Source organism: Phasianus colchicus, chromosome 15 (assembly GCF_987193195.1).
Source record: "Phasianus colchicus chromosome 15, bPhaCol1.hap1.1, whole genome shotgun sequence".
Taxonomy (NCBI): Eukaryota; Metazoa; Chordata; class Aves; order Galliformes; family Phasianidae; genus Phasianus; species Phasianus colchicus.
The window spans coordinates 13965810-13987725 of record NC_143450.1 but is presented as its reverse complement, the minus strand read 5'-3'; the positions used below and the strand labels follow the sequence as shown (position 1 = coordinate 13987725).

At 49.6% G+C, this 21916-nt stretch overlaps 1 protein-coding gene across 1 annotated transcript in view; it reads right to left on the bottom strand.

The window, feature by feature from the left end:
* Nucleotides 1-455: 455 nt before the first annotated feature.
* The window catches only part of MGAT4B (alpha-1,3-mannosyl-glycoprotein 4-beta-N-acetylglucosaminyltransferase B), a 36267-nt gene continuing 14806 nt past the window's right edge, over nucleotides 456-21916 (bottom strand). Inside the window, exons 2-15 of the mRNA XM_031598307.2 lie at nucleotides 13569-13748; nucleotides 12742-12882; nucleotides 11683-11816; nucleotides 10073-10119; nucleotides 8033-8146; nucleotides 7579-7654; nucleotides 6896-7010; nucleotides 6037-6167; nucleotides 3623-3730; nucleotides 3123-3316; nucleotides 2657-2735; nucleotides 2172-2259; nucleotides 1614-1726; nucleotides 456-1495 (exon numbers count right to left, since the gene is read on the bottom strand). Coding sequence (XP_031454167.1) covers nucleotides 1472-1495; nucleotides 1614-1726; nucleotides 2172-2259; nucleotides 2657-2735; nucleotides 3123-3316; nucleotides 3623-3730; nucleotides 6037-6167; nucleotides 6896-7010; nucleotides 7579-7654; nucleotides 8033-8146; nucleotides 10073-10119; nucleotides 11683-11816; nucleotides 12742-12882; nucleotides 13569-13748 — 1544 coding nt within the window. The 3' untranslated portion in view covers nucleotides 456-1471. The remainder of the gene's footprint in view (nucleotides 1496-1613; nucleotides 1727-2171; nucleotides 2260-2656; nucleotides 2736-3122; nucleotides 3317-3622; nucleotides 3731-6036; nucleotides 6168-6895; nucleotides 7011-7578; nucleotides 7655-8032; nucleotides 8147-10072; nucleotides 10120-11682; nucleotides 11817-12741; nucleotides 12883-13568; nucleotides 13749-21916) is intronic.

The window sequence follows — 21916 nt, the reverse complement described above, 5'->3', positions numbered from 1 at the left end:
CACGTCCTTCAGTGCCACATCTCCATGGTTCTCAATGCCCCCAGAGACACTAACCTTCCCCCCCTCCCCCCCACCTCCCTGGGCAGCTGTGACACTGCATCACCACTCCATCAGAGAAGAAACGCTTCCTATTATCCAACCTGAACCTCCCCTGGTGCAGTGATGGTGCCTCAGCCCTTACCTCCCCCACCACGACTCTGTCCTTCCACAATTCATATCTCAGCTTCTCCCACAACCCCAGGTGCTGCTGCAGCCATTGTTGAGTGGAGAGCTCCTGCAAATTCACAACACATTTCCTAAGAACCATTTCACAATTGCACATTGGAGGTGCAGGCACATTCCTTGCTCCTAACTGAGCAAAGAGCAGATGAAAGTTTTTTTATTCCCAGGGCAGGAAACAGGGACAGCCCCAAATGAATGCCAGCCCACCCCAAGTGCCTCTCACAGCTGCACCAAAGGTTTAAATTTTGCTTTTATTACAGTGCACATTATTTTATATATTTATATATAGAGATGTACTTGAAAAATCAAATGTATCCAATAATAAAAAATACAGCACGTTAAAGTAGTATAATGCATTCCAGTGTATAGCTGAAGAGACATTGGGATTTACACTAATCCCTACTATTTTTGAACTGGGCTACTTCTGCTTTTTTTTTTTTTTTCCAAAAAATTCACACCAACCAGTAATAGTTATTTAAAAAGCTGTTTTCTGCACTCAATCTCAAGGCATGAAGACACTGGAGACTTCACCATGAGTTAAGGGGCTGTGTTCAATGCTGGCAGGCACAGTGTGGCGTTTATTTTTTTCCCTGCCATACTCAGAGCTCCAACCCCCTTTTGGATTTGTCCCTCCTCCACCACAGGAGGGTCAGTCCTCACCCTCACCGAATCTACAGCCGTGGTCAGGATCAGTGCTACAGAGCCTGTGCTACAGTGATGCACACGTTGATCCCTGGCTGTTCCCATCCCAGCGATCCTGCACCCGTGCATCAGCCTGCAAAGCAGGGGCAGGATGAAACTGTCTGAATCTGGCCCTCTCTGTTCCCAAACACAACCACCATTCCCCTTTCTTGGGCTGAAGGTGCTTTTAGTTTCCATGACAGCTAAAGCTCATTCCCAACAATGAACGGCCCGCACACTGACAACGCGCCCACAGGAGGAGCGGTGAGCGCCTGGGTCTTGCCTAGGGGAGCAAAGCCAGCCCTCTGCAGGGCAGCTTGGTTTTTGCTTTTTTTCCTCCTTGCAGAGGAAAGTCTGTCCAAGCCCCACAGCACCAATGCTGGCCTCGAAGCCAAGGCGTGGAGGGCTGTCTGGTGCCCACAGGTCAGAGTGCAGCTCCTCCCAGCAGCCGGGTGCCACCTCGCTGGCATCGCGATCCCCGCATCTCGGCCGGCTCAGGAATGAGGAAGAGTGGGGGGAGGTAGAAGGACCCGGGCGCTACGTGTGTCCATCCTTCATCATGTCTGCTTCACTCTGCTTTTTTGATAAAGATCTGAAAGGAGAGGAGGGAAGAAAGCAGTCATGTAAATGCAGCGTATTACATAGCATGGAACAATATGGGATGCTGGAGATCATAAGGCCGGGGTGGTCACGGCAGCAGAGCAGCGCACCTCGCTCAGGATGATCCACACTGGGGAGTCGGTCTGGATGGAGAGGCGGATGGCTTCCAGCGGCCCAAAGGATGGGTCCACCTCACCCTCTGCAACACCCTTGGAGAAGGAGCCTGGCAGGAGAGCACAGGTTAGGCGGGGCTGGCAACAAGGGAACTAAGGAGACTGTGCACACAGGGCCCAGGCAACAGGGAAGGGCTGAAACCAATCAGTGAAGCCATCAGTGAAGCACAGAGTGCACTCTGCTACACTGAGAGGAGCAGCAACCATCAGTTAGAACAAAATGGGGAGAGTGCAGACAGTCTGATGCAGCACTGTGCTGTAATAGATGAGATGGGGTAAGGCACAGGAGGCAGTGCTTCCTTCCACAGTGTTAGCAAGCATTCAGCCTGTTGCTGCGTCCCATTTTGGGCATAATTAAAAAAAAAAAAAAAAAAAGAAAAAGGAAAAAAATCACACTCAATACCTGTGCCCTATTTTCCAAACAAACAAAGAACAGCTTTAAGTCATGTGAAGATGAGCACAGGGGATGGATGCAGGGTCTCCTCCCTGCCATACCTATCTGGATGTAGCCATCGGCTGTTCTGTGGTATCTGACAGCTGTACCTCTTCCTTCCTGCAAGGTTTCCTTGTCTGACTGCAGGCTCTGCAAGATGGAGAGGAGCTCTCAGCTCAGGACCAGCAGTGAGAGCCACCCCAAAGCCCCAGGCAATAGAAGCAACCCCCAGAGCCACCCCCCACAGCACCCCTGGCTATTTGCAAGTCTCAGCACTCTGTGGCACCTCGTTCCCCTGCCCAGCACAGGGAGCTGCACATCCTGCCTTAGCCCTTCCTTTGCAGCCACCCCATCCACCTGGGCATTCTCCGTAGGCAGCCCCATCCCAGCTCCCAAGGCGATTCTGCACCGGGGGATCAGCTGCTCAGGCTGCCAGCACCTCCTAAAGGCACTCAAGGTTCTCCTGACAGTTCTCAGTAGCTTCCCCTTCTCCATCCTCTTTTTCTTCCCACTCCACCCACATCTCAGCTCTAACTAACACACTTACGTCAAATGGCAAAACTTCCACAGTGGTATTGAAGAGTTTGTCTTCAGGGTGCTCAATGTTCCCACTGCGGAAGAAGAACCTGTGACAGAGACCAAAAGCACAGAAAACTACATTGAGCACAGGGATGTGATGACTTTTACCCAAGTGAGCCATCAAACATTTCAACCTAAGAGGTGCCTTCCTAGAAAGTACGTGGGTGGTAAGGAGACCTGTACCAGGTACCCTCTGGGTTGTTCCTAAATGCAGGAAAGCAAAGGGTTCCAGCAGACATGGACCCACCAAAAAGGGTCAGGTCAAATCGCCCTCCCCCTGGCAGAGCACTGCTCTCTCTCCTCCCAGGGAGCTGTAATGGGGATGGGCAAAGAATTCAGCCCAACCGGGAAAGCCAGGAGAACACGAGAGAAGTATCTCCTCACACTCTGTGCCCACCCGGTGTCCCCTCCCCATGCAGCCCCCAAGCACCGGCCTTTCAATGCGGAGTGGTTTGAAGAATCTGAATCTGATGAAGTCTCCAGCGGTGGGCGTGAAGGCCCAGAAGAAATCCTCTCTCAGGTAAGCCTTCTCCAGGGTGAAGTGCTGGTAGGTTTTCAGGCTGGTGCTCACCTCCGCAGGAGGGTTGACGTGTTCCTTCCGCAGGGCATGTTTGCCAAAGTCCTTGTCCTTGATGGAGGCAAAGCAAGAAGGCAGGAAAGGGTCACAAGCTGCTCTCAGCCATGAGAAATGTGGTTTCCAACAAGGCAGTGCAAATTAAAAGCTCTTGATTTGCACAGCGAAGAATGGAGCACTGCTGCTCCCTGTGTCTCAGCCAACAGCTTGAATGCAACTTCCAAATGTCACAGAACTCTACATACACCAGCTCTCTGCCAGGTGAGGGGCAGCTTATCAAAGGCCTTATACCATCTAATTTGTCTGCAGCAGCAGAGGGGATGTCTCTACTCTCAGGGTCAGAGACTGCTCAGTACTCACCTTTAGCTTCTGGATCTTCCCAGCCAAAGATGAGTGGGTTCCCACGTGCTGGAAGAGTGAGGGCTTGAAGCGGATCCTCAGGTTTGCCTTCTGCCTGTCGCAGTGTTTCTGAAATGGGAAAATCCCCCATGTCACCACCTCACGTGTCAGCTTCCAGCATCAACAGAGGAATCCTTGAGGGAATGACTGAACTCAGGGACATGAAGGTCACCACCAGGGTCTGGTAAGCAGCCGGGGCTCACAGCCCACTGCCAGGTTTCTCATTGCTAAGCGCATCCTGGCAAACGATGAGCAAATCTCTGGGTGATGTGAAGTAGGGACAGGCAGAGAATTCAGTTTCTTTTGTCCTTGGCTTATCTGGAAAGCCCTTTCCCTATGACTCAGAGCTCAGGATCTCTTATTTCTGAAGTGACAGTAAGTTCTGGGATATTTAGAGCCTAAGCTCGCAGGCAGCAGTCACAGTCTCTCATCACTGGGCAGTTTTCAGCCTATTGGCAGTTTTTGTTGGGTGCTACCAAAGCTGTTGGCTGCTTCACGTCCATCCCACCACATAAATGAACTCGGACGTGCAGCTCTGCTGCAGCCAGTGCTCTCCATGGGGAGAGAGATGACGGGGAGGGAAAGGATAATGGCCCCAAGAGCACAGAGCAGAGCCATAAGGAGGGGAATGGCAGCAGTGGGCCTGGGCTTTGTGTGCTTTTTTCCCCTTCCTCTGACTCACCTGCCTGGCACCACTGGGCACAGTGCAGGGGGGGGGGTGACACTGCCACCATCCCTGAGCTGTGAAATCCTAGGCACACCCCTGTGAGCCGCCAGCAGATAATCCCCTAATCAGCTCACATTACATTAGAAAATTAAAAGCAGCCCTGCTCATTGCCAGTGACAACAAACGCGGCCCCGCAGAGCAACCGTCAGCTCTCATCTCTGGGTGGGCAGAGAAGGGGGAAGGGGAGAGGAGGGGGCTGTGACATCTCCTGGTTTCTCCTCTCTTTTACTACTCCTGCTAAAGAGGCATTTGCTGACAGCAGCACCGACCCAGTGAAGCCAGGACTGGGCTCAGCTGGTGGTAATAAGGCCATCCTTTCACACAGCTCTGCCTCAGGTAAATCTAAAATTAGTTAAAAAAGGAAAAGCAGGCTATATCTAGAGCAGACAAAGCACTCAGTGAAAGCTCAGGTCAAACAAACTTTCAGTCAAAAAGACAAATTTTCACTGCTACTCACTTGGTTCCGCACAGCAGGATTTACAAATGGGAGTCGTGTTTGAAAAGGAGCGGTGCAGAGTTAGTCATGCAAACAGTAGGGAAAAGAAGCCAGAAATCCACACGGAAAGTAGGTTAATTTTTAAAAAGGCAACACATTTAAGAGGTTTGCAGGTTCCCCTGGGAAGTCCTCGGAGGACTCTGCCAGGCAGGAGCTGAGCAGAGCTGATGGGGCTGCGTGGTGGGACCTGTGCTGAACCAAATCTCAGGCTGAAGGCTGTAGGGAGGGGGCACAGAGAGCAGGGGGGGCACAGAGAGCAGTCCCATTCCTCACTCCATCCCCACAGCCCTAACCCTGCCCATGGCTGAGGGGTCATTGGGGGCCAGCAGAGAGGCCCAGGGGCTGCTCTGTCACCCAGCTCTGGCCCTCAAGGAGAAATACAATATCAGCCTCAGTGTGACTGCTTGCCCTGGCACGTGTCACCAGGTCTTTGTGGCCACCAGGTCCCTCCCAGGCTGCTGGCTCTGAGCATGCAGCTATTCTGGGCCACCGGGATTCAGCTGCTCAATGTCTGTCAGGAGAACACAATCAGTGCATGAGTAAATACAGTATGCTCAGGGAGGAGGGTGGGGAGATGGCAGTGAGCTCATCTCACTCGTGCTCACCCTCGCTCCTTCTCTGCCCATCCCACTCAGTTTAGCCCCTGCCGCTGTTGCTACAACTTAAAACACAGCCCGTGGGTGCAGGGCTTTCTGCTGCTGACTCCACGAGGCAGCACGAAGCAGGATCCCATGTCAGCACTCTGCACCTCCCAGATGCTGCAGTGAGATGCCAGTGAGCCATCGGGAAGCAGGGCAGGGAGGGTCAGCTGAGGGCAGCCTATGCGGGCTCCCTGCGGGGATGCTAAATGAGCACTGAGCCAAGGGTTATTCCGGGGTACGGTGTGGGGATGGCTGCTGTGCTGCAGGAACAGCCTACTGGTGCTCAGAGAGATGCACAAAGAATGTCTTTTCTGGCAGCTGCAGAAAGGGCTGAACTCTCCCATCCTGCACTGTCCATAAGGAAGCCCACAGGAGCAGCAAGGCTCAGTGCTAAGTCAGCTAGAACCAGAGTGCACACACATGACCCTCCAAAGCCTCTGCAGGTACAGACCAACCATGTTGCTTCTCTCTCCCTAAAGAACTTTCCCTTCAGTGCAGGTTATTTACGTACCGCGTCCTTCTCAGGGTTGCAGACTTTCACCCAAAGGATGTGATCCAGCAGCCAGTCAATGGGTTTGTCCTTATAGAACATCAGTATGAACTCCACGATCAAGCTCAGATCCAGAGACTTGAACATTTTTCCTATAACACAAAAAAAGGGAAAAGAGAGCAGCTATTGTAGGACATTGTGTAGAATGAGAGCTGGGAAGAAAAAACTCTAGAGGCTGAGATGTGGAGGTCAGATGCGTCCCTTTCTCTACATAAATGAAATAACGTGCAGCTCTGTTTTATGTACCAGTACTGTTGGCACTGCTAATACAGCTCTGGATTTAATATTCATGGCAGAATTAGAAAGCATTAATCTCTCATAGGTCACAGCAGTACCAAAAGGTCTAAAACTCTTCCATTCAGCATAGAAAAAGAAGGTTGAAAACCACTCAGCCAGCTGCAGGACAGATTGTTTCCTGCCCTGAAAACTGGAAGTTTTAAGCCAGTCAAACCAGTATCCAGAATAACAGATGAAGCTGCTACTGCAGCCATGTATTGCTGTTCCAAAAATAGTTCTGTGCTGATGTAAACTTCCTTTTGTACACTGTTAGGCAACACCAGAGCCAATCCAGCCTAAAAGCTACTGGTCGTGTCGAAGCCATCAGGCTGTCTGGTGAGCCTCCAACCAGCTTTATTTTCGTTAAAAGTGAATGTCAGCTGTGACTTTGAGGAGCCCATTTTTCCTGTGCAAACACAGGGGTCGTAGCAAAAAATAAGGAGTTTTTTGACCATCTCATGGAGCCAAGTTGCTGGACAAGAGCTGACCTGCCTACAACGCCCAGCAGGTGTTTGTGCTTGTTGGGACAGAGATGAGACTTTACCAATAAACCCCAGCTGAGAGAACTCCAGAATCATCCACTCCTCAGAGGGCTGCTGCAAGGCAAAGTTCTTCATTGTGCTGAGATAGTTTGGTTTGGCCACGATATCATCCTCCAGCTGCAAGAGGAAGGGACAGTCAGTGCCAATGACACATCCAGGTTCCAGTAAGAGCCTCTCTGCAGAGCAGTCACACTGTAGAGTGGAGGAAAGCTTTGGCACAGATCTAGTTTATGCTGGAAGACGTTCCAAGCAGATCCTAGCAGGTAAACAAAGCAAGGGCTCCTAGTCTGACTAGGGAAGATGTTTCCAAGTCTGAAGCATTTTAGAAAACCACCTGGCCAGCCCCACACTTAGCAGCCACATCTGCCAAGCTGTGCTTCAGACACAGCAGTGTCCAGCAGCCTCTACTCCCATCAGCTGGAGGGCTGGCACTTCCCCATTGCTGGAGGAGGTGATGATTACAAGATGCTCCTCCACAAGCTGTGATACCACATGCAAGCAGGCTCTGGAGGGACTTGTCCCTCTGCAGCCACATGCTTTGGGAAGCCAGGGCTTTGCTTCCCTATGGAGTGTGCAGTCTCTGGGGTTACACAGCCCAGCCATGCACTGGAGTGGGTGAAACACAGAGAAGCAGGAGAAAAATGGAAGATTACCAACTCATCTCCACCCTCGGCACCAAACCTACCTGTACATAATAAATGCCTTTGGACTGGGCATACATCATTAAAAAGCAGTAGTCGAGGTTCTGCTTGGTCCTCCACCTGCAACAGACAAAGGCAATGAGAGTGCCCATCCTGCCTAGCATACTGCTGCTGCTGGGGAAGCTGGCACATGGTCAATCCTTTTGGTCCCTGAGCCATCCATTCAGAGCTGCTACACAACTGGAGGGCTTTCAGAACGAACAAACCCGGGTTAAAGCCACCACACTCTGCTGATGAGAATACCGCACACGAGGCGAGCCCTGCAAGGCTGGCACCAGCTCATGGCCTGACAACATACCCATCCAGCTCCTGGACAAAGTGAGTTTTGGGCTCTTGTGTGGGACTGCAGAAAAGCTTTCTCCGTGCTGGAGTCGGAGAGGAAGATGTTGCAACTACTTAATGAAGGGTTTGCTTGCATCTAAGTTCATTGATTCTTACCTGACTCTTTCCTTGGGGTCCCCAAAGGATTCCCGTAGATGGGAGAAATCAGGGTAGAAATGTGGAGAGGGGGAAATCACCTCCAGGAGACCTGAGTGGATTTCCTTTGGGAATCTGAGGGAGAAAGTCAGCTGTAAATAAACACGTGCCCCCATGCCTGACTTACCACTTCACAGACCAATTCACTGGGTAAACATCAAGCCACAGAACCAAACAGAAAATGCAGCCTCTAAGATGAAACCTCCCCTAGTGCACCTCCATCCTCACCAAAGGACTCCGGGGACCGACACCCAGAAGGCACCGTCCCATATTTATGGCACTTAGAAAACACACAGGTCAGCTTCAAGAGAGAAGGTGCTGCCTCACCAGTGCTCTGCAGGATTCAATGGCCCTGCAGACTGGCACAGCAAAGGTAGGACTTGCTGATATCACCGGCCTTCAGAGATTTTCCAAATGTGCCAGTAATTAAGAGTCATTTTGCAGAGATTATGTTATGCATTTCTGATAAGTTACTTAAAGTGCCGTGCTGTGCTGCAGTTAGGACAGCCGGCAGGAGTTCCACCTCGTTCCCTCATGCTGATAAAATCGGCATATATTTTTCCTGTAATGTGGTTTAGAAGCCTTTAAAGAGTCAAACCCAAGCAGAAAAAAATCTCACTCATCTGAAAAATATGTACCTACAGAAGTGCTGCAAGCAATACCCAGAGATTGCTGAAACTGCCAGAGATAAGCGGGAAACCCAGTTATTTTTACACTGCCCTTTTCGAGAACATTTGGTGCAAGGTTGATTTCCTTTGTTTGTGCAGAGCCTGGAGGATGGGAGATGTGACAGAGGGAGAGAGAGCAGCGAGAATGCCAAAAACTTCTCCCTTAGTTTTCCCTTCTCTATTCCCTCCTGGGACCGGCAAGATTTCCAACTATTTTCAGCAGTGAAACAGAGCTGATAAAACTGCAACGAGGCAGCGACCGCCTTCACCTCCTGCAACAAGACCTCAGCACTCCCTGTCCCCACACCACCTCCATTCCATTTGGAAGAAAAATAAATGAAGTGAATGGGGGTGGGGACAGAAATAAAACCATGAGGCCAATTAAAGTTGCAGGCCATCCTGCAGCAGCGGCCAGCAATTCCATCAGGATGCAGCAGACAATTGGCCCATTATCCCCGCTGCGTGCATCCCGCAGCCAGCAGGCAGGAGGAGGGAGCGCTGCCAGCTTCTGCACAGCAAGATGGAAGGCTCTGTTTCAGCTCTGCTCCCAGGGCCCAGCACAGAGCCCTCTGGCTCCGCTCAGGGCGCTCATCCCAGCCCCTCGCTATTGGCTCGGGGATACTCTGCCCTGCAGAGCCTCCTTCTTGTGGTTGCTACCATCCTTTGGAAACATGCAAGTGCAGGAGCCGGACTGTGGGCAGAGACTCCTCGTTCACCATCTTTTCCTTCACCTCTGAGCTCTGGCACTGTTACTGCCTGGCCTGGCTTGCAGTTAATGATCCACTGCTGGCTCCTGCCCTGATAGCACTGAAAAGCCACTAAGGCTGCAGGACGTAAATAGCAGCTAGGGAGAGAAAAATGTAACTATCACCTAGGACATGAGGAAAACAAACCAGTGGGAGCAGGAGGAAAACCAAACATGGATTTTGAAGGCACTATAGCATGTGGATGTGCTTAGGTAATGCACTGCTCAGCTGCTCTGACTCACAGCGGGCCACTCCAGGTACAGCAACAATTGCCAGGATTACTGTAAATCTAAATAATCCCTATTCTTGCAATGCCAAAGCACAGAAAGAGCAAAAACACAACAGCGCAGCCTTGAGTGCTGAATACTGCAAGCACACAGTGGACTACTGGAAGCTGCATATGGGACACATTTTGGAACAAGAACTGGAAGCAGCAAAAGCAAAGACAATGCAGAACTGAAGAACAACAAACAAAGCAGAGAACAACAAGAAAGGGGCACAGAAAGACATGTATTCTGACTTGAAGAAGCTACCCCTGCCCTGTAGCAGGAACAGCCCAGGCCCATGCAGTCACCCAAAGTGCTTACAGGTTTTTGATATTTTCTGCCACTCCGGCCGTGTACTGCGTGTCCGTCTGAAAAGAGAAGTCACACAGCGTTACATCACTCAGCCCCAGCTTGTGCTGCCCCGTGTTTTAGAAATCACCTTGCATACACCCTGGGCACGCTGTCAGCACCTCCATGTCATCCTCCTTTAACACGCATCCCCCCATCTCACACCCAGCGCAATCCCCGCTGTGACAAAGCTCTCCTTCGAGGTGAACCCAAGCCATCACACCCAGAACACAGCAGGCAGTGCAGGAGCCCAAGCTCTGTGCCCTCCCAGCTCTCCCAGCACTGCCTGCACTCTGCCCACACCGTGCCTTTGCACTGTCTGCTGCTTGTTTCATATGTGCCAGCTTTCATCCAAACAACACGCAGAAAAGGATCTCCACCCCTCTTGTGAAAAGCATGGGATTATTTACATGCCTGCAGTTTCATTTCAAGTTCAACATTTTTCTTCCCAAACCAACAGTTTGTTCCCAGAGCTCAACCTCTGGTGGTTTGCAGGCAAAGCTCAGTAGCACTGCAGGACTCTATCTGGGAGTGAGATAAATGCAAAGCAGGGACAGGCATGGGACAGAAAACATTTGACCAAGAAAACACCACCAGGAGCAAAGGGCAGGAGATCCAGGAGCAGAAATGTGCGTGTTTCCCGGTGCCTGCATTGTTCTGGGCAGTCACATGCACCACGGGACCGGGATGCGGGTGGATGTGTGGATGCAGCACGGGGGTCGCTGCCTTGGTGCCAGGAGGAGGAGGTGACACGAGCAATGCAGGATGTGCACCAGTGAGGCTGTGCTGGAATGGCGACAAGGGAGGCTTTTCTCAAGGGAACAAAGCTCCCTTTCCTAAAAAGGGCTCTGGCTCTGTTATGGAGTTATCAGCCAGGGGCCCAAAAGCCAAACACTACTCAAAATGTCAAACCATGAGGAAAGAGGCATCAAAACCAGGCATTTATCTTTGAGCTGCTCCCTCTACCATGCCACTGAGGTTTATCGTTCTCAGTGGATTTCTGAAAATTAAGACAAATGCATTTGGGGCTCACAAAAATAATCCTGAGGGGAAAGCTGGGGAGAAAAATAACCATCTAAACCCACAGATAAAAGCAGCTCCTGTGGATTAATGTATCAAGGCTTTTTAGCCCCCGGATTCCGCAACTGATTCTGGACTCCAGACATGAGTGTAAAGCAGCATATTAGTCTCAGACAAAAATAAATGGGCTCTTGGGTCTGGAGAGAGGTTAGGGCCTTTTTCAAAGAATGGCTGAGAAACAAAGCTGCTGTAAGGGGGCCTGAGAGCCCCCTGAGATGCAGCCATGGGGCTGCTCCAGCTCAGCCTGGGAACAATCGCTCCAGCACTCTTCCAGAGGTAGCACGAGATAGGCAACGATAAAATCACGCATCACACAGCAGCTGCTGACGTGAGACATTTGTGTGCTCACACCCTGGCCTTCCTAGCACTTCATTTTGGGCAGGATGCATCTTATGTTCCTGGCAAGGGCTGGGCTCGTCTAACCCGGCCAGAAGACCAGGCCCACAGGCACGTGGCTGTACTGTTTGGCACCAACAGGACCAGCAGGCCAAGCTCCACCTTACCTCAGCGATGAGGACAACGATGACCGAGTCCTCCTTCTCCTGCTGCGTGAGCTCAGAGATGAGGGAGCTGAGGGTGTCCGTAAGGTAGGAATGCACCTCCCGCTTTACACTGGGGATTCCCATCACGACAGACACTGCCCAAGGCCAAGAAGAGATTTTAGAAAGAGGCTACACACCGGACAAGATGTTCTTCTCAATTCCCATGACCACCCTGTGGTTCACCCAGTACAGGCCAGCAGCAGCCTGGTGGACCCATGGCAGGGTGCTCACACAATGGCTGGGACTGCTGTCCTCACACTGCTTGGACTCTGTGGGCACCTGTGGAGATGATGAGCTGAGAGCTGAGGCTGTGCTGATGCTCAATTTCAGAAATCTGGGGCATCAGGGTGGACGCAGCCACGAGCAGCCTGGCTGTCCCTAATGCTGGGCATGTTCCATCAGCAAACAAAGTTGGCTTTGTACTGTTTTATGAAAAGCAGAAAGGAACCAGAGGCTCTTTCTTTTCTTCCCCAAAAACTTAGGAAATGCCCCAAACTCTCCCTGCCCAATCCTTTCTGGCACATGAATGGCAACTTCAAGAACACCTTTGTTCTCCAAAGCCCTCCTATGGCCAGAAGCACCTTGGTTTAAGAAGGATCAGTCAGCTGCTTGGCTTTGGGTTGAGGTTTGGGAGCAGGGGAGGAAATGTTTAAGAACCCAAGTCTTGTTCCGGATGAGATTTGTCTCCTAACACAGTGTAGAGTCTCCACAAACTGTGCTTTCATCTGACCACCTTGTAGGCAAAGCCTAGAGCACTCCGGAGATGGAAAGCAGCAAAAACCATCTGAGAGAAGCACTGAGAACCCTTCATGAGCACAGACATCCCCATTACACTCTGGCACGCAGATGCTCTGTGGCTTACCCACCCCGTGTGCTGCAGCACCAAGGAAGCTCACATGATACATGCAGCTGTTCCTCCAGTCCTGCTCATCTCCGCAGCGCAGCCAGGCCCGGAGGAAAGGGCAGGAACAGGCACCAGGTGAGAGGAAGAGCACTAAAGCAGCACTAATTCCCATTTACCTCCAGTGCGCCCCTGTCCCACATGCACGGCTGGCTGCAGACTGTTCTCCTTTGACAGCAAATGTGGCAAATGATGGAAGATGGTGGGAAGGTGCAGCACATTCTTGTTGGTGATATTCCACAGTTTTAACTTGGTTTCGTCTTAAAAAGGAAAAGGGAATCAATATGCAAGGAATGGTATGTAGGAAGAGACTGCAAGGCAAAAAGCCTTTTTAGAGCAGCCTGGCCACCCGAGACTACTGCTGGGTTATAAAAAATGAGGCCAACCTTTAACATGCTACCACAAACCCAATTAAAGTTCAGCAGGAGCCATGAGGGCCTTGAAGAACTTCCAAAATATTTGGAAAGGAAAGGGGAGAATGAAGATCAAATGAAGGCCAAATCAGATCTTTCCAGAGAGATCCAATTTTCTTTAACTGAGCAACTTAAAACAAATGAACAAATAAATTGGCAAAGGGTGCTCGGCCAGTCTAACTCCTTCATCTTCCCTGTCTCCAGATATCCACTACTTTCCATACGCATTCAGTACAGCCATAGGAAACGGCACATATGACTTGCAAGAAAAAAACTTAGAAGCAAGCAAGTTGGCAAATATCACTGGCAGAGGCAATCACAATGTTCAATGATGCATACATACTTGCAGTTAAACAAGAGTTTAAGAGTTCCCAAGTCTATTGCATTAAATAACAATAAAAACCAACAAACACCTCTGAACTCCACCGTTTGCTGGTGCCAGGAGGAAGAAGAGCACCGTCCTACCTGCACACACACCTCTCTACCTCCTCACTAGCAACCTCCAAACCATCTCCTCTGCTCCTGCTATTCACCAGATAGGCTGCTCCAGGTGCGGTTGATGTCCCGCAGGGCCTGCTTCTCCGAGACAGCTCTCTTGATCTCCTCCAGGACCAGGTTCAGCTCCTTGGAGCGCTTCAGGCTCTCCTGCTCAGCCGCGTGCAGTCGGTCCCGGAGAGCCAGGAACTCCCGCTGGTAGATGTCCACAACGTCACCTGCAGATGGCAAAGAAAGCAATGTGTTTCCTCTGTGCTCCGAAGGGTTTCAAGATGCAAAAGTGAAAGCAGTCATCCCTTCCTTACCTCCAAACTTGCTGAGCTGTGGTCTATCACACACTGATCAGTTATGGTGGAGAGAGCTGGCTGATATACAAAGCACACACGCACAGAAGAGTCTCTGATAACACAAAACAGCGTTTTGTACAGGGATGCACATCTGCTTTGTGCTACCATGTCGGCCACAAGAGCTCTGACAGTCTGTGGGAACTTTCAATTGCAGAGCCACAACATAAAAGCTGCTTCCCTTTCTCTCTTTAACGTGGGCTCTGGTCATAGAGAATAATGACCTGATGTTGTGTGACCAAGGCATGGAGCAAAAACATGGTGTGTGTTAGTTCTTCTTTGCTCTACACTCAGTCGCTTGCATTAGTTTTAAGGACAATACTGTGCACCTCTGCAGCACCAGAAGTTGGGGTGTCAGTTCAGTTGGCAACCACAGGAGTGAGCAGCAAGGACCACAAGTTGAGTGAAAAAGAACTGGAAGTATTGGTGACTTGGTAAAACAATGACAAAACCAAGAAAAACAAGTATTTCTAATTGCCTTGCTCCTTGCTTGGGTTGCCTTATTGTAGAAAAATAGGAGTTTAAGAGTGAAGGCTCTGGGCCTGAGAGTTGGTCTCCAAGAGAAGACACAGCCGGGGACCTTCAATTGCCAGCCCTGATGCTATGGCAGATGGCACCCCAGGAAAGACCCCAAAATTCCCTCACAAAGACTGCTCCAAAGGACCATCTATCAGCAGGGTGAGCAGAAGCCAAATCTTGGGCTCACAGGGAGGGAACCGGCACCACACACCCAGCTGTGCTGGGGACATAGCTGCTGCAGATGGCCTGGCATGAATAACTGGGGCAAAGGCAGCAGCACCACCGGGGCCCTCGCCAGATGGCACACAGCATCTCCAGGGAGAAAGAGCTGCCAAGTGATTGAGTGGATTTTATATTGCTCAGCCATAGTGGCTGCAGACAGGATGCTTGTCACTGTGGGAATGGCAGGCGCAGGCATACCACAAAGTTCTGCCCACAGCACAGAGCAGACAGACAGACAGCTGCTCCCACTCCCACGGGGTTTTACTCAGCCCTCCCCCTCTTCTTGCCACCTGCAGTCAGCCCCGAGCTGTGGCATCCCTCCCATGGTGTGTGTGAGCGGCGGTGATGCTAGCAGGTGAGCAACCTTGGTTCTGCAACCTGTTTGGACAAGAGGATCTACTGGAGAAGCAGAGCCTGACACAAGAAGCCCACTGCCCAGCCCCATGCTGGCACTTGCCAAGGCTGCCTCGAGGCAGAGTCCCAAAGGGATCCTAAGGTCAAAACCAATTACAATCATCTTACTGCTCCTAAGTGAGGCAGAACAAAGCCTGTCATGTGGCAATGGTGGCTGGGATGCTAATATCAATGCGTGTGTTTGGATACACACCTTAAGAAAGCATAATAAAAATAATATATATATATATAAATGAGTAACTTCTCATAGGGTAATAAAGCTTTTTATTGCCAAACAGCATCTTACCAGCCTTCCCTTTTTAAACAATAAAACTACTGAGTGCCTCCATCCATAACTAACTATACAACAGCTGGCGGCGGACTTGGTTAGCTATTGATGTACTTTTCTGGGCCATTTTTTACCCCATTATTAATGCAACTTGTGTGCTCAGTACACATACACTTTCACCTTTAGTCATTCATATGCTTTCAGTGAGGCTAGATTTTACAGAACCACACCAGAACACAGCCACAAGAGCTAACTCAACCAAAAGCACTACACCGGAGCCAGAGTGAATGGAAACAGTTACATCAACTGCACTGAGGATTTCTATTTTGGGGTCCACGAGCAAATAAAAAAGGGTGTTTTGAAGATCAAACATGCCTAGCTCCAAAGCACAGGGTTTCCAAGACAACAACACTTCCAAGCCAAGTTCTCTTTAATGCTTTTGCCTATGAGAAGCTCCCCCCCATGGGGCCTCTTCCCCACAGTCCTTACAGACTCACGGCCCATCCCCAGGCACACACCCGCACAAGGCTCTGTCTTCATTGACCTTTGGGGCTCTCTGCATTACTGCAAAGTGCTGGGAGATAGGGAAGGAGGAGAGGAAGGCAATCCCACCTGGTTGCTGCTCTGTCTGACGTGGGCAATATGTAGGGCACAAAAACAGAACCAGTCCTTCCTTTTCCCTGAGTGGTACTGCCCCCAGTATTTAAGGGTTTGCAGAAAAAACATGGTAACCCCCAGCGCGAGGGGCTGCTGCAGGAATTTAAATTCACTCCACAATGAGACCTTAACCTGACAGTAGCTCTCATCCGTAACAACACACCTCTAAGCTCCCACATTGTCCATGGTTAGGGGTTTTCATGCTCAGATCTTTTAACACTAGGAGCAAACCTTGCTTCCCCTCCTCGCTCGATGCTGGTCTCCTCTGCACTACCTGGAGCAGAGCATGGGGCTTTGCGCTTAATGGCTTTTTCCAGAGTGCTGCACTTCGTTTGTGTCAGACTGCGAAGGGAAATGTCACTGATTATTCAGGCACTAATGACCTGCCCACTGATGCCAAGAGCTGTACTTTTCATTAGGCAGCGATGGTGATGTGCAGTCAACCATTTGCTGCTTTTCTGGCTAATGGTTGGAAGTGAAATTGTATTTGTTTCCAGTGCTCTTGTCTTATGATGTGTTAGTAGGCTTTCCATTCTTTAATTAAAATTTCATGAAATTTGAAAGCTGATCGATTGTGACCAGTTACAGTGACAGCTTGAGACAAAGCCCGCAGTGGGCACACAGCTTCCCATGGATTCCCAGTAACACCGTTTTGCACTTAGAATCATCAAATTAGTAAGGTTGGAAAAGACCTCTAAGATCATCTACTCTGATCATCCTACCACCTATCCATACTACCATTACTGCCCACTGACCACGTCCCTCAGTGCCACATCTCCACAGCTGTTGAATATATCCGGGAATGGTGACCCTACCACCTCCCTGGGCAGCCTGTTACAATCCATTACTACTCTTTTGGAGAGTAATTCCTTCCTAATACCCAACCCGAGCCTCCCCTGGAGCAACTTAAGGTCATCACCTCTTGCCCTGTTGCAGGATAGATCCAGCAGACCCAGCTCTTTCAAAGCAGGACTTCCAGTGCTTGCAGATGACACTGTGTCAACCCAGTGCCCTGCAAATAACACCTTTCACACCACACTCAGTATTTGCACTCAGTGCTCCTTCAAAAGCAGTTTTCAGGCATAGGCTGCCAAGCCATTCACCAACTGGCTGCATGCATGACAGTACACAAGCCTCTGGGCAGCTGCTGGCAAAGCCTGGCCAATGGCTGCACCCTGGGCTCTATTTTCTCTCTAAGGTTTGGTCTTGACCTGGGGCAGAAGCTTCAAAGGTCTGGTTTTGATCCAAGGCCCCCAGCTGATACGCCGTTGGCTTCCCAAGGGCTACTGCCCATCCAAGATGGCGCCCACTTCCGTCCATCCAAAATGGCGCCCGCTGCTCACAGAGGAAATCTCTGCTTTGTGGCTCTGTCCCTACTGAAGTGACGAGGAGGCAAACCAGGCCTTCCTGCAGAGGCAGGGGCTGAGGTGCCCATGTACACCCTGCTTATTCACTTCCAGTTTTTGAATCAAAGCAAAAAGCCTAATCTGGGTCTAAAGCAGCAGATGGGCACAAAATGAGGCCAATGCCATAAAGCCGCCACTTTGCAGCGTCTCAGGGTCACTCATTCATGTGCACACAGATACAGTCAGGAGTTCTGTAATCCTGAACGCTGTGTAGTCTCTCAAATCTTTGCTAGCTGGATTCTCCTCTCATTAGGAAGACCTTTGAGAGACTTTGTTTAAAAACTAGAAACAACTCCCAGCCTCTAATCTGTTTATCTCTGTGAAAACTTGGCTTCAAGAGCACAATGGCGCGTTTTGACCCTTCTGCTGCAAGTGCTGCAATCAACACACACGTCAGAGTTTCCAGGGACGGAACAGCCAAAAGAAAGCACAGTCCTGGGCTCACAACACAGAGAGAGAGAGAGAGCAGAAAGCCAAACTTTCTGTGTAAAAACCACCAGGCACAGTGAGCACCCGGCCTTGACGGAGCGCCCTCAGCCCCGGACGATGATGAGTGATTTGATGTTTTGATGTTTAATGATTTATATAATGCTGGCGCTGCTCCACGCATTACATTCTAGATTGCCCTGACTGAATTGCAATGTTCATGAGGACTTGTTAAGGGAACGCCACCAGACTGTTAACGTGGACACAAGGAGATGCTGTGCTGTATCGGTGAGTTTGGTTCAGCCTCTGGGATGTGGCAAAGGCTGGGGCAGCACACAGGGACCAACATTAACTCCACAATAAACATTTCATACACTGGAAAGCTAAATTTTGCCATTTGGCTGTGGAAGGAACAAACCATCAACAGAACCCCAAAGCAACCCCAGAAGCCACAGGAAAGAGACTGCTGGGCTGTGTGGAGCTGCAGGTGGCAGCTGTGATTGCCCACAGGGAAGGATGGCAAAAATACCAACTTGCGCAGCAGGGAGGGAAAGAGAGAGGTCAGCAGCCAAAATACCCCTGGCTCCATCCTGACAAGAAGAACAAGCATCCCAGCATCCTCACGTTGCAAACACAAGTACATCATGCAGCAAACGTTATGTGACACTTGCAGCATCACTGTGCACTGAACCACCGGGGCACTGAGTCTCAACAGGCATTTTGCAGCTACTGCTTATAAAAACGCACTTCAACTTTCTTTGTTAGTTTCACATTAGCACTGCTGTAATTTGTGGGTAATACCAAGACACAAAGCACCACAGAAAGTCATTAGTACCACTAGAAAGGTCATTATTATTATTGGGAAAACAGCTGCAGGTGCAGAGGGGGAGGAACTGCTCACATTTCTGATCCTGCTCTGAAAACAAACAGCCCCTTCCACAACTAAGTTTTTTTGCTTTCAAAGTCCTAAGCAGTAAGACTTCAGGGATGGGCAGGTTCCCCACTGCAGGTACAGTGGCCCATATCCAGATGGAGAACACTGAAATCCCACTCCCAAAAAGGGGCACACATCCCTGGAGGGATGCAGGTGAGGATGCAGAAGTTCAGCACTCATGAACCACACTGGGATGCACACATCACCTATGGGTACCAGGAGCCATCAGACCGTTCTCAGGCACCTGTGGAGCCCTTCTGTCCCCACTGCACAGCTCTGTGGGTGAGCCACACTGAAAGAGATAAAAAGCTCTACCAACAGTGCAGGGTCCCCTGGGTTTTGTCATAAGGCAAAGTGAGGAAATCTCTGGCAGGCATAAGCCAGCATCAGATTCTGCAGAAGAAATCAGCCCCTCGGTTTGTCTGGGATTTTATCAACTTGTCCAAGGGATTTAATGAGACAGACGCATCAGCTGGCAATTTGTTTTGCTGCAAAACAGCTGAGGAAGAGAAGGAAAGAGGCAAATAGTGCTATTGATCAGAAGAGAAAGAACATGGTATTAGGCAGTGAATTTTCATCACAGCAAAAGGTTCAAGAGGAGGCCATAAGGTTTGGTATTAAACCTCCTGTCTCTTAGATTTAGTAAGGATCTGGAAAAAGAGATGAATTTGCAAAGTAGCAAAATACAGAAACGACACAGAGATAAGTTCCTCAAAGCCCCAAGCCAACCAAATGACTGGCAGAAAAGGCAACAAAATGAAAAATTAACACCAAAGCTGACAGATGCAAATTAATCGGGGAGGAGAAGGGAATCGAGGTATTTTTCAGGCAGTAACTAATTAACAGTATTAACTGAGAGGGAGACTGGAGCTTTAGAGCATCTTGGTGCTGCTCTGCAGGTAGCAGCAACCCTGAGAGAGAAGGGATGGAGGGGGAGGCAAGGAAGATGTTGGTCTGCTCGGAGAACAGGATGGGGAATAATAGCATGAAGATTATAACGTTATTAAAATGATGCTGCCTAATCCCAGAATAGCCTTCACCTCCTCTGAAAAAGAGTATTATTATAGACTTAAAAGGGGCTTTAGAAGAAGGTGATGAGAATGATCAAAGGGCTGAAAAAACCCTGCTCCGTGAGGAAAGAAAAAATATATGAGATTATTCATCTTGCAATTGGCATAATAATAGGGCACATGATGAAAAGCATATAAAATAGAGTGATATAATGAAAATATATCACACAGACTTCCACTCTCCATGTCTGAAACTACAGGAATAAGCAGCCATTCGATTCAAATATTGTTAATTTCAAACTGACAAAATGGAAATGTTTTGTGGAAAAAAAAAAAGTATATTACATCTCCAAACTTACTGCCACAGAAAAACACCAAAAGGGGGAATTTAAACAAAGTGCTGGACCTGGCAGTGCCCTTCATCATCCCACGGCGTGGAGGGATGGCTCCAAATCGCTGCACCTCTCCTCCCACACCACAACTTAATTAGGAACACTGCAGCTTTCTTCTTCAAAATAAAGCTAATTCATTAGCAATCTAATTATTTACCTGTGTAGCACAATACAGCTTTCGAAGCATTTTCTCTCAAATGGAAAGCGAGGGCTTTGTTCTTATTGTTTTTTTTTTTAATACTCTCTATTTGACTGGGGAATAAAAACATGCTGAAAGTGAACAAAATAAGGCATTATAGAAATCATGGGTCATTAAACCTCCAAATAATTGCAGCTCCACAGGATTTTTAAGAGGACACATCACACTCGAGCATGGAAAGCAACCCAAAGGGTTCCTGGAATGCCCTTCCCTCTGCAAGGCACAGCCAGCACGGAGGATGCCCTGGGATGTGCCCAATGGCAGCACTGCTCCTGTGCATGGGAATGCTCTTGCAGAAATCCACATGGCCACTCCACACACAGCAGAAGCCCTGGCACGTGGGGCTTCACAAACATCATGTGAAAGAGAAACCTGCTTTGCTCCCACTGCTTGCAACCTCTGGGCTGCACTGCTGCCCCTCCTGCTCTGTTCTCACCGTAGGGCCAAAGCCAGGGAGTGCAATCCCATGAGACAGCCCCAAAGAGCTGCTGTGCAAGCATGCAGGGCTGCGTCTCTATTGGTGCCTTAAAGAAACAAAAACACGAAGCAGAGCTAATGCCTCACAGCCTAACAGGAAACCCTGTTTTATTACAACCTAATTGTGTTATTAATGAAACACAGACCTCACTCCACCAAACCCACGCAGCCTGCTCCGTGCTGCAGCGCTAATGGCTCCGCTTCCCATTCGACAGGAATGCCTCCAAGAAGGCAAGCTGATCTTTGCAAAGGTCACTGTGTTAATCATTGTGCCCTTTCTCTAGCAGCCGCTGTCGCTAATTGCCTGTGAAGGAGTCGAGATGAAATTCTTGTTAATCCTCCTCCCAACATCACTACAACCCAACATCATCATCATTCCCTTGAAACAACCGTAAGCAGCTGATGGGCCTGCAAGACGTGGACAGAGAGGGTGGAAAAAGCAGCTCAATTCTGCAAACTGGAGGCTAACGTGGTGATAAGCAGCAGGAAGTGTGGGGACGTGTTTCCCCAGCTCCTGCAAGGAAGGAGCATCGCAGCCATCACTGCGCGCCGCAGCCTCAGAACAGCCGAGATCCTGGAGCACGGGGAGTTTGTTTAATCAATAACATATGAAGCTGCTGGCACAGCCGAGCGTATGAAAGAATTTTATAACAGCAAAATAAAGCGCTGCTGTGTTATAAATCAGAGAACACATATGGAAAAGTTAAAGGGATGTACTAAGTCGCAGAGATATCAAGGAAATCACAGAAGTTCTGGCTGGAGTCCCTGGCTCCATTTGTGCTAAGAGCAGTGAACTTCAATGCAAGTCAGGTTTTACTGCTTTTTCCAAAAGAGGAACTCATTTGCAATGTGTGCAACTGTATTAGAGTGAAAGGATATTGAGAGCGTTCCCTTTGCTCCACTGTCTGTCCACACACATCAAACTTCTGATCTACCTATGGACACACAGACAGATCCCAGTTTCTCTATAGTACCAATGCCTGATCAGATCACGGCTGTGCCTGTGGGCAGCAGCAGATTTTAAAGCCTCTCATCCTGATCACGCGATGAGCCGATCTGCATTGCATTTTGTTTCAGCTCTCTTCAATTATTTGCAGAATGCTTCAAATAAAACTCAT